At 52.0% G+C, this 15,711-nt stretch overlaps 3 protein-coding genes across 10 annotated transcripts in view; 1 reads left to right on the forward strand and 2 right to left on the reverse strand.

Annotated features, from left to right (window-relative positions):
• Nucleotides 1-67: 67 nt before the first annotated feature.
• Nucleotides 68-3,224, reverse strand: MKRN2OS (MKRN2 opposite strand). Its single transcript, XM_040076733.1, has 4 exons — nucleotides 3,028-3,224; nucleotides 1,908-1,957; nucleotides 1,094-1,256; nucleotides 68-756 (listed from the first exon to the last, which is right to left on the reverse strand). Exons 1-4 carry the CDS (start codon nucleotides 3,222-3,224, stop codon nucleotides 510-512), a joined length of 657 nt encoding a protein of 218 aa, XP_039932667.1. The 3' UTR covers nucleotides 68-509.
• A 48-nt stretch (nucleotides 3,225-3,272) lies between these two features.
• On the forward strand, nucleotides 3,273-13,893 carry MKRN2 (makorin ring finger protein 2). The gene is made up of 8 exons (XM_040076311.2): nucleotides 3,273-3,377; nucleotides 3,851-3,979; nucleotides 4,934-5,079; nucleotides 5,696-6,000; nucleotides 6,749-6,963; nucleotides 7,854-7,964; nucleotides 8,973-9,117; nucleotides 9,609-13,893. Exons 1-8 carry the CDS (start codon nucleotides 3,352-3,354, stop codon nucleotides 9,750-9,752), a joined length of 1,221 nt encoding a protein of 406 aa, XP_039932245.1. The 5' UTR covers nucleotides 3,273-3,351; the 3' UTR covers nucleotides 9,753-13,893.
• Nucleotides 12,713-15,711, reverse strand: part of RAF1 (Raf-1 proto-oncogene, serine/threonine kinase) — a 59,018-nt gene continuing 56,019 nt past the window's right edge. For all 8 annotated transcript variants that reach the window (XM_040076304.2, XM_040076307.1, XM_040076303.1 and 5 more), the window contains 3 exons: nucleotides 15,334-15,465; nucleotides 14,655-14,789; nucleotides 12,713-13,798 (listed from right to left, as the gene is read on the reverse strand). In XM_040076304.2, the coding sequence (XP_039932238.1) occupies nucleotides 13,658-13,798; nucleotides 14,655-14,789; nucleotides 15,334-15,465 (408 nt within the window). In that variant the 3' untranslated portion in view covers nucleotides 12,713-13,657. The remainder of the gene's footprint in view (nucleotides 13,799-14,654; nucleotides 14,790-15,333; nucleotides 15,466-15,711) is intronic.

Here is a 15,711-nt window from a genome sequence, read left to right on the forward strand (position 1 = left end):
TCAGGTATCTGAATTCCATCTTAGCATTCTTTCAGAATGGAAAAAGAAATCTGACAGACAAAGAGGCTGGATTTATTTGTGGGTAAATTTATTAGCGATTAAAGGAAAGGAAATCAACAGTCAGACAGGGGTTTGGGATTTCAGCAGCACACGAGCATGTGTTCCCTTTTTTTCACTCATCAGTAAACATGTGTCAGGAAAAGGACTTTTTGGTTTGCTACAGCTGCCACAGTTCATTTGTAAAGCCCTGAACTCCACAGCAGTTCTGATTTCTGGTGTGAAGTGTCTGTGCAGAACAGAGCACACAGGGAATGCTAAATCAGAAAACATTTTTGCACAGGAATAGCTCCTGTGGAAATTCTCTGTCGTGTTTGTGTTACTTCACTGAAATGCACAAGCTCAGTGTTCCGATCCTTCCCTGAGGTGCAGAGTGAAGTTAATGCTTAAAACTTAACTACATTAAACCTCAAACCCTGAGCCGTGGAGCCTCAACCCTTCCCTTCCCACTGCTACTCCAGCAGGCTGTGCTTTGCAGCCACACTCTCCTGCTCCTGTTCAGCCAAGGGCATGATGTAGAAGTCTGTGTGAGCCAGCTGCTGGTGCAGGGTGAGGAACCTGGAGGCCTCCCTGGTGTGGGGCAGTAGGAAGCTCTCAGTGAACTGGGCTTTGCTCAGCGGCTGCCGGCCCCGGCCCTGCCGCACGCAGTTGATGAAGGCCAGGGCGAAGGTGAAGCAGTTGTGCTGCTGCTCCTGGTACCTGGGGAAAAACCTCCTCAGCAGGGCACTGCCCCTCACCAAACACCTCCTCAGCAGGGCACTGCCAGTCCCCTAGTAAAATAATTACGGAATTGTGCCTGGATTTTGCACTCAGCAGCATGCAGGTTGTGTTGCATTCAGCTGGGGCTTTAATGCAAAATTCCCTAAAGCCACCTCTTGCTTTAGAGCTTTGGTGTTCCAACAGCTGAGTTTTACTTAAAATTCAGAACATTGTGTGCAGGCAGGCTGGGCTGCCAGGAGTGCGTGTCCTGAAGGAACCAGGCTCTGAATGCCCCCCAAACCTCACCCCAAACACACCCCAGCTGTTCCCCACATACCTGTGAGGGAGCCAGGCCTCTTCCAAGGAGAATTCCTCCAGGAGGTCGTCCCACTGCTGCAGGAGCTCCCACATGTCCGGCTGCACCAGGGGGATGCTGATGCTCTGCTCCCAGCCACTGCCAGCCCTGTGCACACCCTCCTGGTCATAGTTGTACACCACGCCTGCAAGCACAGTGGTGGGGTGCTGCGGAACGCACACTGAGCCCTTTTTGGGTTGTTTTTTCTGACTCAAATTCTCATCTGCCCAGTAGGAAATGCAGTCCTGGCTTCCAGCAAAAACCTGGTCTCATTTTCACAGTGTGGTTTGAAAAAAAGTTTGGCTCTAATAACAACCAGAGCAAATTAAGGACAATCAGGCTTCATTTTTTAACCCCCCAAAGGAGACTGGCTTTGTATTTAACATACACGTGAAATGATGTTTTGCAGGGTGGCCTGCTCTGGCTAGAACCCCATAGGATTTTTAATGTGGCTTTTAATTTTTTTTTTTTTTTTTTTTTTTTTAATTAGGGGTGTTTTTAGAACTAGCAATGTGTTAAACTCAAACTGTAATTCCTTTAAAGCAAGCATAGGCCTTTCATTCCAGGGGTGGGAGGCACCTGTTTATCCCATTCAATGCCTGCTTAATCCATTCAGGAGAACGGATTTGCTCCGGAGCTCTGCTGCAAGGCAAGATCCTTCTCAACGAGCCCGTCCCGGGATATTCTGAACTGGAACTGCCAGGGCAGCAGGGGTGGCTGGAGGGGACACGGGGCCGAGCTGGCTCCTGCGGGCTGTGGGAGGGGGCACAGCAGGGACCCGCAGGGCGCTGGTTACCCTTGGAATTGGTGATCCCGACGTGGAGGTCGCTGTCCCCATCGTAGCCGCTGGAAGCAAAGCAGAGGGGCTGCTGAGGGACAGCGACGTCCCTGTACAGCACAGCAGAGCTTCGCGACACCTGCACGAGGGCGACTGCGATCCCAGGGCAGCTGCGAGCCCTGCCCCGTCCTTTCCCCTGCCCCTTCCTTCTTCCCCTTGTGTTCCTCTTCCCATTCCCTTTCCTTCCCCCTCTCCCCATTTCATCTCCTTCTCCTTTCCCTTCCCTTTTCCCCTTCCCTCTCTCCTGTCTTCCCATTTCATTTCCTTATCCCTTCCCTTGTCTTCCATTCTCTTTCCTTCCCCTTTTCCCTTCCCTTTACCTGGCTCTCCCTCCCCATTCCCTTCCCCTTTCCCCTCCCTAGTCCCTGTCAGTGCCCGCCCCTTTTCCACCCTTTTCCATCCCTTTTCCCTCCCATTCTTGGCCCTATTTCCCTCCCCTTTTCCCATTCCCCATTCCCGTTCCGGCCCCTTTCCCTTTCCCCGTTCCTGCCCCTTTTCCTCATTCCCGTTCCCTGCCCTTTCCCGTTCCCCCTTCCTCTTTCCCCATTCCTGCCCCTTTCCCCACCTATTCCCATTCCCAGTCCCGTTCCCGCCCCTTTTCCCTATTCCCGCCCCTTTCCCCGCTCATTCCCATTCCCGTTCCCGTCCATTCCCCCACCTCTTTTCCCTATTCCCGCCCCTTTCCCCGCTCATTCCCATTCCCGTTCCCGCCCATTCCCCCACCTCTTTTCCCTATTCCCGCCCCTTTCCCCGCCCATTCCCGTTCCCGCCCATTCCCCCACCTCTTTTCCCTATTCCCGCCCCTTTCCCCGCCCATTCCCATTCCCCATATCCGTTCCCGCCCCTTTCCCCGCCCATTCCCGTTCCCGCCCATTCCCATTCCCGCTCCTTCCCCGCCTCTTTCCCCTATTCCCGCCCCTTTCCCCGCCCATTCCATTCCCATATCCGTTCCCGCCCCTTTCCCCGTCCATTTCCATTCCCATATCCGTTCCCGCCCCTTTCCCCGCCCATTGCCTGTGCCCCATTCCCTTTTCCCCTCAGTCCCGTCCCCGCTCCCGCGGCGCCCCCTGGCGGTTACTCAAGGAAGGTGCCGCGGGTGGGCCTGATGAGGAAGGCGCGGGGCTGCCCGTGGCCGTGCCGGAAGGGGCAGTGCAGGCGGACAGGCGCGGCGGTCAGCCCGGCGCTGCGCAGGTCCCCGCCGCACGCGGGGCAGCGCGGCGGCGCGCGCCGGCAGTACACCAGCGCCCGGCAGTGGCGCACGCGCAGCACCTCCATGGCCCGGCGCGGCGGCAAAACCCGTCCGGCCGGAAACGCGGCCGCGGCCACGCCCCCTCCCTCCCGAGCCGCGGAACCTCCGTGCGCGGCGTGAGGAGCCGGGCGGGCGTGGCGGCGCGGCGGCGCGATGAGCACGAAGCAGGTGACGTGCAGGTGAGCGCGGCCCGGCCGGGCCCGGAGCCCTCCGAGCGCCTTCAGCGCCCCCACGCTCCGTGCGAGCCCGGTCCGTGTCGAGCTGGAGATCGCGGATGTCCCCCGAGCCACCCTCGTCCCCTCCGCCGCGCCGGCCCCAGCCCTGCGCTCTCCCCCGGGGACTGCCCGAGGTCCCGGCCCTGCGGGAAACGAGCGGGGACAGCAGGGAGAGGCTCCTGCAAGTCTCCTAGGGGAAGTTCTGTTCGCTGAAAGGGCGCCGGGACAATGGACGGGGCTGCCCGGGGAGGTTCTGAGTCCGCGTCCCCGGAGGTGGCCGTGCAGCGCTCCGGGCTGGGCGCAGCGCGGGGATCGGGCACAGCTTGGGCTCCATGGGCTGGGAGGGCTTCTCCAGTCTCGGTGATTCCGTGACAGCAAACCGAACCAAGGCGTTCGTGCTGCCGGCAGCGCCTGCTCTGACCTGCGGCTCTCCACAGGTACTACCTGCAGGGCGTGTGTCGGGAGGGAAGCAAGTGCCTGTTCTCCCACGATTTGGCCACCAGCAAATCCTCCACCATCTGCAAGTACTACCAGAAGGGGCAGTGTGCTTACGGCGCCCGCTGCAGGTAACCCCCGCTCCGCGGGCACCCCGAGGGCTTCTGTCCCGTCAGCTGCACCCCAGGGCGGTCACGGAGCGAGCAGAGAGCTCCGGGGGAATTCATTTGTTAAACGCGAGTTTTGCCGGAGCCTAAAGCAGCTGTCACCTCCAGCGGAGGAGCTTTGCTCTGGTTCAGTTTCAGGGACTGTTTTACTCTGTAGAAATTGAGCCTTGGTTTTCAGGTGTGTTTTCCCTGCAGCTCCTGGAGCCAGAGCTGCAGGTGCTCATGGAGAGGCCATGGAGGGGCTGGAAGCTCCTGGTGCAGTTCCCAGCCTCCCTCCTGCTGGTCCCAGTGCAGACTTTCGGGCATTTTAGGGCTCTCCTCGTGACCCCTGGGTGGGTGGGGAGGCTGAGCTGCTCCACAGCTTTCCCTGGAGTATCCAGATTAAAATTCCCAGAGGAATGCTCTGGGGAGAACCGGGTATTGATCCATGGGGGATGTGGCACAGGGCAGCCCCTGGAGCCTTCCTGGAGGAATTCCCTGCTGGCCGAGGAGCCTGGAGCTCCCCTCAGAGATCCCTGCCTTGCCTAATCCATGTGCTGGGATCAGGGGCTGCACGTGGGTGATTCCATCAGCTGCTCCCCTGGAGCTGGTGCTGTGGGGTGGGCTGGGGATCCCAGAATCAGCGATGGCTGCAGGCTCCATGTGCTTCTCCTCCAGCTGCTGGGCTCCAATTTGGGCACTCTGTGCACACATGCAGGTCCAGAAACAGACAGGGAATATTTCACAGAATGTTCTGTGGAAATATTGCAGCACTTGGGTGTGTCCATGGAGCGGCCCCGTTATTCCCCTGCTTGCTCCTGCCCTGTCGCTGGGGTGTTTCCCCAGTCCCACCGGCTATTTGGGATCCTTTCCTTTCCCAGAGCACTGTCAGGTTGGGTGTCTCGGTTCCCGGCCGTGATCCCGGATTTCCTGCTGCAGGTATGACCACGTGCGGCTCCCTCCGGGCGGAGCCGCGGCCCCGCCGCCCCCCGCGGCCCCGGGCAGCCCCCGGCCGCCCCCCGAGCACGGTCCCGCCGCCCCCCGCAGCAGGAGGGAGAAGAGGACGCTGGTGCTCCGGGACAGAAGTGAGTGGGAGGCTGCTCTGCTCGGCTGTGGGAGTCAGGGAGGGAGGGAGGTGGTGTCTCCTGTGGTTATCGGAGTTTCAAGGGCAAAGCTCCCTGCTGGACTCTCTGCCTGGCATCCTTTGCCGTGGCTCTGTGAAGTGATTGCTTCCATCCTGCTCCCTGAGGGATGAGGGGAGTGTTTTGTCCACCTTGGCAGGAGGATGGAGTAGGGGGAATGTCAGACAGTTAGCAACAGGACCAGAGGAACTGTTGGATCCCTCAAGCCTGAAGAGGTTCGGGCTGGACAGCAAGAAGAATTCTTTCATGGGAAGGGTGGTCAGGCGAGTCCCCATCCCTGGAGGTGTACAAGGGACAGCTGAATGTGGGTCACAAAGTGGGGATTGGTCAAGCTTGTTGATTTTGGGGATCTTTTCCAGCCTTAATGATTCTGTGATTTATTTAGTCTGTTTGCTGCCAGAAAACACCTGAATAATCGCTGCAGTTGAACTCTTCAGCAGGCAGCTTGGGAAAATCCCAAGAAAGGGCTTAGAGACGAGATCCCATGGGGAAGAAAACTCCGGAGAGAAAGGAGCCGGTGGGAGTTGCTGAGTGCAGCGCCCTCTGCTTATCCCTCCAGATCTGTGCGGCTCCGGCGAGGAGAAGCAGCGTCCCGACGCCCCCGGGGCCGCAGGGTGCCGCGCCGACCCTGGGAACGGCGAGGAGGGCAAGCCCCACTCGTACCTGGAGGCCATCTGCAGCGGGCTGGAGGAGCCGGGGCCCGGGGGCTGTCCCGGGGCCGCCGAGCAGCTTTGTCCCTACGCCGCCGCCGGCGCCTGCCACTTTGGGGAGCGCTGCCTCTACCTGCACGGGGAGCTGTGCCAGATCTGTGGCCTCCAAGTGCTGCACCCCTTCGACCGGGAGCAGAGGAAGGCCCATGAGATGGTAAAGGGGGAGCTGGGGGAGCTGCTCTGCTCTGCTCAGGTCTGCTCTGGAGATGGGCTTTGGACAATAGCTTCTGTTGTGTTGTTTGTCCAGAGAACGGTGCTAGGCGTGGTCAGTTCAAGCCTCTGGAGCTGAATTGGCGGTGATACTGCAGGTAGCAGATTGTGGTTTTTCCCATTTCGTCCTCATCAGAGACTGGCCTGCAGCCTTCTCCCACAGCACCCTGAAAGTCTGCCAGGGGAGTGTCTTTGGGAGGTCTCTGACCGGGGGTCACCGGCTCACTTTGCAGTGCTGTGGGAGTGGGAATGGCTTGTGGATTGTCACTGCTGGGATGAGAAGCTCTGGAGGAGAGCCTGAAATAAGAGACTGATTCCTAAGCTGGGTAAAAATTGGCATCTGGTGAATGAGCATGGCTTTAACTATAATCAGAGGAATACCTTGAGTGTGGCACCTATTCAGTGAGGTGATTTTTGGGGATGTTTGCAGCATCAAATAATTCAATAGCTATTCTCTGACAGAGATGCAGGAAGGGGTGAATGAAGTACCCTGGCATCTTTATTTCTGACAGCTGAGAGAACACTGAAGGCTGAAACACGATTGAATTTATTGTTCTTTAAATGAAACTCTGACAGTGACAGGTAGGAATGGTGCCCTTAGTGAGCGTTCCACGTTTTCCCTGCAGTAGCTCCTTCCCAGAGGGAATTTGCTTTGACAGGCTGGCACTCACAGTGACTCTCTGCCCTGACAGATGTGCATGGCAACCTTTGAGCACGACATGGAGAGGGCCTTTGCCATCCAGGCCAGCCAGGACAAGGTGTGCAGCATCTGCATGGAGGTGGTGTACGAGAAACCCTCGGCCTCGGAGAGGAGGTTTGGGATCCTGTCCAACTGCACGCACACGTACTGCCTGTCTTGCATCCGCCAGTGGAGGTGTGCCAAGCAGTTTGAGAACCCCATCATCAAGTGAGTTCAGGCACCTGCCATGGCTTGAGAGGGGCTGAACCTGCTCACGGGGAGCTGCAGATGTTCACAGAGCTCAGCAAAGCCTGCTCCAGGTGCTGGCCAGGCCCAGGGCTTGGCTGAGAGCTGCCTGCAAGATGTACTGGGTGTCCTTTGGTACCACTTCCCTTAATTCCGTGGCCCTGCATGGGAAGTTTGGGCAGGGGCAGCTCAGCCTCTCTAATTGTGTGGGCAGTGGGCAGAGTGGACTCTGGAACAGCTGGGACCTTGCAAAGCTCTGCCCCTTGCATTGACCTGTGTGCAAAACCAGGAACTCCATTTTCTCCTATGTATGTGCTTAACTATGGGATTTTCCCCTAAATTACAGCTTGCTCTGGGTAAATGTCCCTCCAACCACACTTTTATCTGTCTCAGTAAATGCCTTTATCTTCCAGCTCTACAAAAAATGTGTTCCAAACATGTTCCCCCTCTGCAGATGAAAGAATTTAAAACATCCAGTTAGGGAAGTTTCCTTCTTTCAGCATCTCTCGAGTTACAAACACACTGAAGAGAAGGTGGGAAATATTTTCAGTCTTCTACCAAAATAGACTTTTCTGCAAATCTCATTGAAGCTCCTTGCATTTCAAAAGGCTGAGACACCTTAATTTGTGGTTTTGGCTTCCTGCTGCACTCACAGGATACATTTTGTTTCTGCACATTGAGGAAATCCTCAAGCCCTGGGTGCCCTGAATTGGGTTATTCCAACTGGAATGCACATGAAGTGCTGTGCTAACGTGGGAGGAGGTGTCTGCTGCCTGAGGTGACAGAGATCCCCTTTCCCTGGGGAGGATCCTCGTTGCTTGTGGCAGATTTGGGGAGGTACAGAGCGTCTCTGTTTCGTGTCGTTGCTCCAGGTCATGCCCTGAGTGCCGGGTCATCTCCGAGTTTGTCATCCCCAGCGTGTACTGGGTGGAAGAGCAGGAGAAGAAGAATGAGCTGATTGAAGCGTTTAAGCAGGGAGTGGGGTAAGTTGAGCAACCACCCACACTCCTCACGTTGTTCTTTAGCTGCTCCAAGACTCAGTCAATTGCTGAGCCTTTATTTTTAAACCTGATGTGATTACAGAGCACTGTGCAGAGAGCTCCTCAACTCTGGTCACACTTCTGCTTCACTCTGTGCTTGTGTAATTGTAGTTGAGTTATTCAGCCTCCCTGTGCTCTGAAATGTTGAAGCTATTTCAGCTCACTTGCCAGAATTGGCTTTGTGTGGCTTCTGTGGATCCCACAAGTCATGGTGACTGCGGAGAGCAAACAGGGAAGGAAAATGGAACAGTGGGATAGAAATTCCCAGGGCTTTTGTAATGTCTGCTGGAGATGGCAAATACTGCAGGCCTGCATTCCTTGTGTTATCCAGTAGCAATCTGGCTGGAATGTGTGAAGCCTGTGCTTCCCAGAGCAGTGAGACACTGTCACTTCCTTCCTGCTCCCTCTTCTCAGGCTAAACAGGCACAGCTGGGTTCGCAGTTCCCTCTTCAGCTGTTTTTCATTGTAGAACAATTTAACTGTAGAACAACCCACCAACAGCCCCAGGTCCGGTGTAAGGGCCCACCCTGGAACTGCTCTGCAGTCAGGACAGCTTGGGTGATCAGCAGAGCTGAGGGAAACTTAAATTAACAAAGGATTGGCACAGATCTTGCAAAGGAGAGGAACTGGGTGATAAAAATGCAGTGATGGGAAATGCAGGAGGAAACACAGGCTAGGAAAACAGTCATTGCTTGGCTCATGGTGATCTTCTTTGAACATCCTTCCCTTTCCACATCTTAAGGCAGTTCCATTTTATTTGATTTATGATGCTGGGAGTTTTATGTGTTTTTGTTCACTTTTAATGATCTTTGCCCTCCATTTCACTGCTCTCAGCTGGGGACTGGGAGGCCAAAGCTCTGGCTGTATTACCAGAGCATCACTGAGGCTGTGGGGACTGAACCTGCATCTCCTCCCCAAAGGCAATAACCCTCTCTCTTCTAATTAACTCAGGAAAAAGCCCTGCAAGTACTTTGAGCAAGGGAAAGGAACGTGTCCCTTTGGAGGGAAGTGTCTTTACCTCCACGCTTATCCCGACGGGACCCGGGCTGAGCCCGAGAAGCCCAGGAAGCAGCTCAGCTCCGAGGGCACAGTGCGGGTAAGGAGCGCCCTGCTGTCACCCAAACCTCCTCTCAGGGTCACCTGTGCTGCTGGACTGGTTCCTGCCCTGCAGAGAAAAAAGGGAAAAAAATCACTTCCCACTGTTCCTTGGGCAAAGGTTTGTTCTTGGAGACAGAAGGCACCTCTCACTTAACTACAAAATATCATTGCTTTGTTTTTTCAATCAGTCCAAACCTTTCCTCACAGGAATTCTGCCCTTAAAGCTTTCACCCACAGTACCCAAAGCTCCTCCTCTCCTGTGCTGGTACTGAGGGCTGCTGAAAAGGGTTAAAACCTCAGGACGTGCTGGTGGCTCTGCCCCAGCTGTGTCCCCTCAGTGCCTGTTCTGGGACACCAGAGCCTGGCTGTCACCCCGAGCTCAAACCAGCTTTGGCATCTCAACTTGTGACTGGTTTCTCACGCGGAAATGCCTGCCCAGGCCAGCGTGGTGCTGGCTGGATGGAGCTCAGAGCTTTTTCTCTCTCGCAGTTCTTCAATTCCGTGCGCCTGTGGGACTTTATCGAGGACAGGGAGAGCAGGAGTGCGCCCGGCGCTGACAGCGAGGTGACGGAGCTGGGGGAGTTGTTCATGCACCTCTCTGGGGCTGAGGAGGATCCCCCTGCTGCCCAGTGAGCACACACAGCCCCACAGCTGCTCATCAGCCATGCTTTTACTCTCTCCAGCACACCTAAAACAAAGCGTGCTCTGCTGGTTACTTGTGCAGTCCTGGTAACGTTTTCAGGTAGTTTTTATATGGCAACAACAACAAAAAAGACTAAAATATGTTAAAAAAAAATTTGGCTGCATGGAAAAAAAAAAATCCCTTAATCCCAGGAGGGTCTTCTCCCTCTCTGGCTTAACAGATGCTGTCTTGTGAGCTGAGTGGTAGTGTAAATACAGGTCCAGTGAAAGCTTAAGCTGGTAAAAAACTGTTGCTAAATAAGAGTTTGGGTGCTTTTGAGTGTTTTCCTCCACTAAATCAGCTAAATGTATAACTACAAAAGCCACTGGAAATAATGGTCAGTGTAGGGTTTTACTCTTTCAAAAGGAACTGGTACACTAAACTTCAAATAGCACCTGGAGTTCAGAGTGGAGCTTGGTGGAGTCTGGGTGTGTGGGGACTGGCTGGGCAGGGCCTGGCTCTCCAGGTGCTGCCAGGCCACTTCCCAGCCCTGTTTTCCACCTGTTCCAGTGCTCAGAGTCAGCAGTGGCTCCTGCTGGAGCAATTCCTGAACTCCCTGCACAAATGGGAGCTCAGAAGGTGCAGCACACCAGTGAGGTGTTCTCACTAATCCTGGCCACGAGTGGCTCTGCAGCAGCTCAGTACCTCCAGTCCCCTTTTCCCCAGGAGGGCTGAGGGATTAATGCACTGCTGAGTTAACAGAACTGTTACTGAATTCTGGCTTTGTTAAAAATGGGATTTCTGTTGGTGTGGCAAAGGCAGTTTGATTTGTAATCTGGTACCAGAATTATTTAGAATTCATTCTGCCAAGTCATTTGTATTAACTTTGCAGTTAAACCAAGAAGTCAGTGTGCACTCAAGTGCTGCTGAGTAACAGCATGGACAACCCTGAGACACTGAGCAGTGTTTGTAAATACAGAGGTGTGGGGTTTATTTTCAAACAGTGTGGTTGCAATGGAAGGCAGGTGTGTAACTGGTTTGGTTATCTATAGCAATACAAAAGCATAAAAATAATACTTCAAAAATGTGTAAGAAAGCAAGGTGTGTAATCACCACCCTTGGATCAGTGATGGTCAGAGTCTTGCTCCATCAGGGGTGGAAAATGATGAAGAAAAATGTGTTCAGAGACTTGGGCAGGAAGCTGCTGGGCCACCCCTGGGGTCTTGACACCAGGATCTGGGTCTCTGATGGGAGGGAACAGCAGGAACCTTCATCAGGAGTCCACCATCTTGAACTGGCACCAGAGCAGTGACTGCAGGATTTCCCATTCAACTGCTGTTGGCATTTCTGGGTCAGGAGCTCCTCCCCTCTGCCCCTGCCAGCTGTGCCCTCTCTTCTGACCAGGAAATTAAACTTTCCCTTCATTATTCCCCCCTGAAGTTAATTTTTAGCAGTGCTCATTGCAGTCAGGTCTGGCCTCGGCAGTGTCTGCAGTAATTCCCAGTTCCTTGGTAAAACTGGCCCAGCAAAGCTCTTAGGTCCAGCTGGTCAGCACTAATGACAAAGGAGAATGGAAATCATCCCCAAGAGCGATGTCACACACTAAGATCAACACTGCAAGGGCACCCAAACGTCCTTTGTACCCCAGAACACTCCCCCAGCCCTCACCCTCCCACTGAAGCTCATTTCCATCTGCTCCTGCATGTAAATTTGTTTTTTTCCAGAAAGAAATATTGGCAGGCATACACTAAAAAAAAAAAAAAATCAAGGGAAAGGATGTTCTTTACCTGAAACAAGACATTCCTGATTTACTTTACCCCAAGAAGCCATGAGGAGTAGTCTGAAATTGAAAAGTTAAATTGTTCTTCAAAGCTACCCAGGTACTTAAAATGTCTGAGTTTTTAAGTTCTTCACTCAGCACTTTTCATTTAATTGGATATCAAGTGCTGGTTAAAATAAACCTACTTATCAAAAATACTTCATTTTTTCAAGAGACACATGATCTGGTTTAAAACTCATGGGTTAATGGTTTCTTTTGGGAAATCAGAGTTACAGTAAAAGCAGCTTACATCTTCTGGGTTTTTTTCTTCCATGTTTTAAGCTTATAATAATGAAGTGAAAATTAGAGATAAATAATGTTTAGAGAGAGTTGCAGCCCAAATACCAATAATAATATTAAAACCATGCAGAACTGTATGGAGCAGTTTCCTTCAAGTCTCAGTTTACTATTTGGGAAGCAAAGCATCCCCAGTTTTCACCCAGGAATTAATATTCTACCCCTCTTCTGTTATAGAAAATCCTGAGGACAGACTGGAGGTGATTCCTGTGTCTGGCTCTCCTCCCTTTCACAGGAGCTTTGTGGGGTTTTGCTGCTGCAGAGGAGAAGCTGCAGAGGCTTGTTTGGGCATTCCAGGAGAGCTGGACACAGGGACTGTCACAATTCCCAGCAAAGGCAGCAGCTCTGCCCAGCAGCTTTGGGTGGAGGTGCCAAAGGGCACAGCCACCCCCCGTCCCCAAGTCCCTGTGCACCCACAGAAAGGCAAAATCCCAAACTGGGCTTCTGTTCATGCCCTAATAACCACATTTCACCACCTCCTAATTGAAAAAAAAATCCATTTTTAGATGCATCCACCTCTTCCTGTCCTTCATGGAGTTCAGCCAACACAAAGAACTCACCTGCACCTCAATAAACAAGAGACAAGAGAGCAAAAGTGGTGCAGGGCAAGAGCCTGAGCACAGCAGGGTGGGGATCCAAAGCAGCTGCTGGTGGAAGATCATGACAGTAGGGAAAAGCTGTCTTGTCATGTGACTGGAAATGTAGAGATTGTCTTATCAATTGTGTTTTTACTTGCACTGCTGTTACCACAGTTACTTTTTAAAAATTATTCAGAATGTCATTCCTCGAGTTTTCCAAATGCAGATGTCCCACTCGGAACTGTGGATGGCTACATTAAAATGATGACATTGAATCTTAAACCTAAAATTTAATTTATTTTATTAAAATAAGATAATCAGAGGAACCTTGGCTTACAATAAATGCATTTTCTCAGGAGCAATAAAAACAAAATTAAAACCCAAATCAACAAGAAAAACTGTATATGCTCAGTTTCCTCTTGCTAGTGCATCTCTTGGACGACAGCTTCCGCTGGGATGCAGCCTGTGCAGGAGGTAGGAACATCCCTCAGTCTTTTCCAGCCCCCAGCTCAGCATTCCTCACTCACTCACCCCTGCCTGGGCTGCAGGAACAGGTCCATAGTACCAAAGGCAGCTGGGAGGCTTCTCAAGATGACCAAAGCAGGACTGGCTCACCTCCTTCTCTGAGCAGGACAATTCACAACAGATTCCATCCTTTTGCAAGAGTTTTTCTTCTATGTGCAAAACTATTGCAAAACTATTTTTTTTTGTGTGTTGAATTAGCATTTGAACTTATTTCATTGGCTTGGTGAAGCTCTTAGGCAGGAGCTGATTTCCAGAGTTATCTCCTCTTCCCGTTCTGGGCACAACTCCCCAGGGTGAGGTGGCACTTGCACGGGGCAGTCAGAGCACCAGAACGTCACCTGTCCTCAGAGCCACCTCACTGAGCACAGAGCACACCCAGCCACAGCCACTGCCAAAGAAACGGCCATCGCTTCTGGGAAGAGGAAAAATAAGGCTCAAGTGCATCTATTAAAAAAATAGTAATAGATCTCTTGATTTGTAGTCTGTTACCCTCTCCCAGAACAAGAGATGGTAGCAAAGGCAATGAGGAGCTGTGTCCCTGTGGGCTGAGAACTGCACAAATCTGTAGCAGCTTCATTGTAGAAGAGGGACGCAGAGGATCCTGCGGGAGGAGCCCGGGCACCGTGGGAAGCACGAGTGGTGTTCCTCCTGCTGCTCCAGCCAGGGGAGCAGGGGCAGGAGCAGCTCAGGACACAGCTCAGAACACAGGCAGCCTGGTGGAGGTCAGCGTGCACGAGTTGATGTCCTCGGTGTGGGCGGCGCGGTGCAGGGACGGCTCCGAGGCGCTGCGGTTGATTTTGGGTAGAGAGTGCTGCAACAGCTCGATGGACGAGAGGATCTGGGGGGAAACAGCAGCTTAGAGAGGACTGTGGGACCAGCAGCTCCCTCTGTTTCCATTTAAATATTCACTCATTCAATTCTCATCCAATCCAACTACAGCGTTAAGTCTTATTTTAATGTTCTGTGAGGCACTCAAAAATCCAACTCTGCCTGCCACTGTCAGTGCTGTGAGGGCCTCAGGGAGTTTCAGAGGGTGGGAGGGTGTTTGGCATCCGTTCACAGACATCAGGATCAATTAATAAGCATCTAAATCACCCTCCAATAGAGCAACAGGAAGGAACAGCATCTTCTGCCTGACATTTAGAAAGTTTTCTAAACAATGCTTAACTGCAACAACAAGAAGTTACTTTTCAAAAATAGCTGATATTAAATTAATTACATATTTAATGAGTGTAAGGAAGTACCTTCCCCATTCCTATAGTGACAGAAAAAGGTAAAGCATCTCTTGTAAAACCACCAGAAATTGCTACATGAATTTACATCCCCCAGCGGATTTTGCTTGTTCAGAGTTGTGGCAAGGAGAACAAAATGGATCTCCAGAGATAGATTTCACTGTAACTGTGTGAGGGTGGGGTTTGGCTTCTCTCTAGCTAGGTCAGCTGTTGAAATTCTGCTCTGGTGTTAGCCTAGCACAGCCTCAGCCTGCACATGCTGCAGGTTGTGTTTCGTGAACTTCACAGAAACCACAATCCAACCAAAACACGAACCGCCAAAAGAGCTGCATTATGAATGACGACAAAAACAAGACATAGGCTGTACTTCTATTAACCCAAATTTGCATCTGAGCAGATTCTTGTGTGTGCTTATGGCTCTTTGTAAAACCCTCAGGCTCCTATGCAGGACACCCCACTCACCTGTGGGAACAGAGGTCGTTCTTCCCTCACTTTCTTCAAACAATCTGCTACGAGCCTCTTCATGGCTTTGGGGCAGTTCTTGTACAGCTTGCTGAGGTCTGGGGAAGCATAGCCCCGGCCAACCATGAAAATGATCTGCACAGCAACAACCAACAGCACAACAGCCAGGTTATACAAGGGTCCTCACTGCTGGGCAGCTTCTGTGATGAAACCCAGTCCCAAAGGGCACCAAAAGAGCCCTGCAGGCTCAGCAGGGTAACAGCTTAGTAAAGACTAAATAAATATTCAATATTGGGATTTATTCCCTTAGCAAAAAGCACCAAATCCAATCTTCCTGATGTACCAAATCCAATCTTCCTGATGTAACAGCAGCACATTTAACACCAAAAGGGGAATTTCCCATAACTGCAAATGTACAAACCAGTATTTTACTGTGCAGCAAAAGCTGTAACCTGGAAACAAATTAACAGGGCATGTCAAGGTATATTATTTCCTTTGAGTACCTGCTCTGTTAATACTGAGGTGAACAGTTAACACTGCTGACACAAAGCACGTTTGTTTCAAAACAAAACAAACACCACTTCAGCTGCTTTGCATTTGTATTTATCCCACATTTCTCCAGGCCAAGGGGATGTGCCACGGCCAGGAATCAACTGGAGGGTTCCCAGAGGTTCCTCACCTGATCTCTGTTGTTGATGTGGGAGTAGGGCAGCTCTCCTGTCATCAGCTCATATAACACTATTCCATAGGAGTAGACATCTGACTGGAAGCTGAAGGGGTTGCTGTCCTGCATCCGGATCACCTCGGGGGCCTGGCGGGGGGAAATACTAATTAAGAACAAAACCAGAATGCACAACAGGAGAGAAAGTATTTGTGAAGCAGAGACAGCGAGCTCAGCTAGGAATGAGAGAGCAAAGGGAACCCCCAACATCTTTTATGAGTTTACCTTAGAGAAGTTCAGGCAGGGCTACTCCACATCTTATTAAAAAATATCAACACAGTTCAAAGCACACACACACACAAAAAAAAAAAAAAAAAAAAAAAAAATCAATGTTTT

The sequence above is a fragment of the Hirundo rustica genome, chromosome 12 (assembly GCF_015227805.2).
Source record: "Hirundo rustica isolate bHirRus1 chromosome 12, bHirRus1.pri.v3, whole genome shotgun sequence".
Taxonomy (NCBI): domain Eukaryota; kingdom Metazoa; phylum Chordata; class Aves; order Passeriformes; family Hirundinidae; genus Hirundo; species Hirundo rustica.

Bases quoted from the DNA above. Each gene is read 5' to 3' on its own strand.
- MKRN2OS (XM_040076733.1), bottom strand. From the start codon at position 3,224: ATGGAGGTGCTGCGCGTGCGCCACTGCCGGGCGCTGGTGTACTGCCGG. The intron at 1,257-1,907 runs GTAACCAGCGCC...CTGTGCTTGCAG, and splicing joins CGGGATCACCAATTCCAAGG to GCGTGGTGTACAACTATGAC. The intron at 757-1,093 runs GTATGTGGGGAA...GTTTTTCCCCAG, and splicing joins GAGGCCTGGCTCCCTCACAG to GTACCAGGAGCAGCAGCACA.
- MKRN2 (XM_040076311.2), top strand. From the start codon at position 3,352: ATGAGCACGAAGCAGGTGACGTGCAG. The intron at 5,080-5,695 runs GTGAGTGGGAGG...TTATCCCTCCAG, and splicing joins GCTGGTGCTCCGGGACAGAA to ATCTGTGCGGCTCCGGCGAG. The intron at 7,965-8,972 runs GTAAGTTGAGCA...TAATTAACTCAG, and splicing joins GCGTTTAAGCAGGGAGTGGG to GAAAAAGCCCTGCAAGTACT.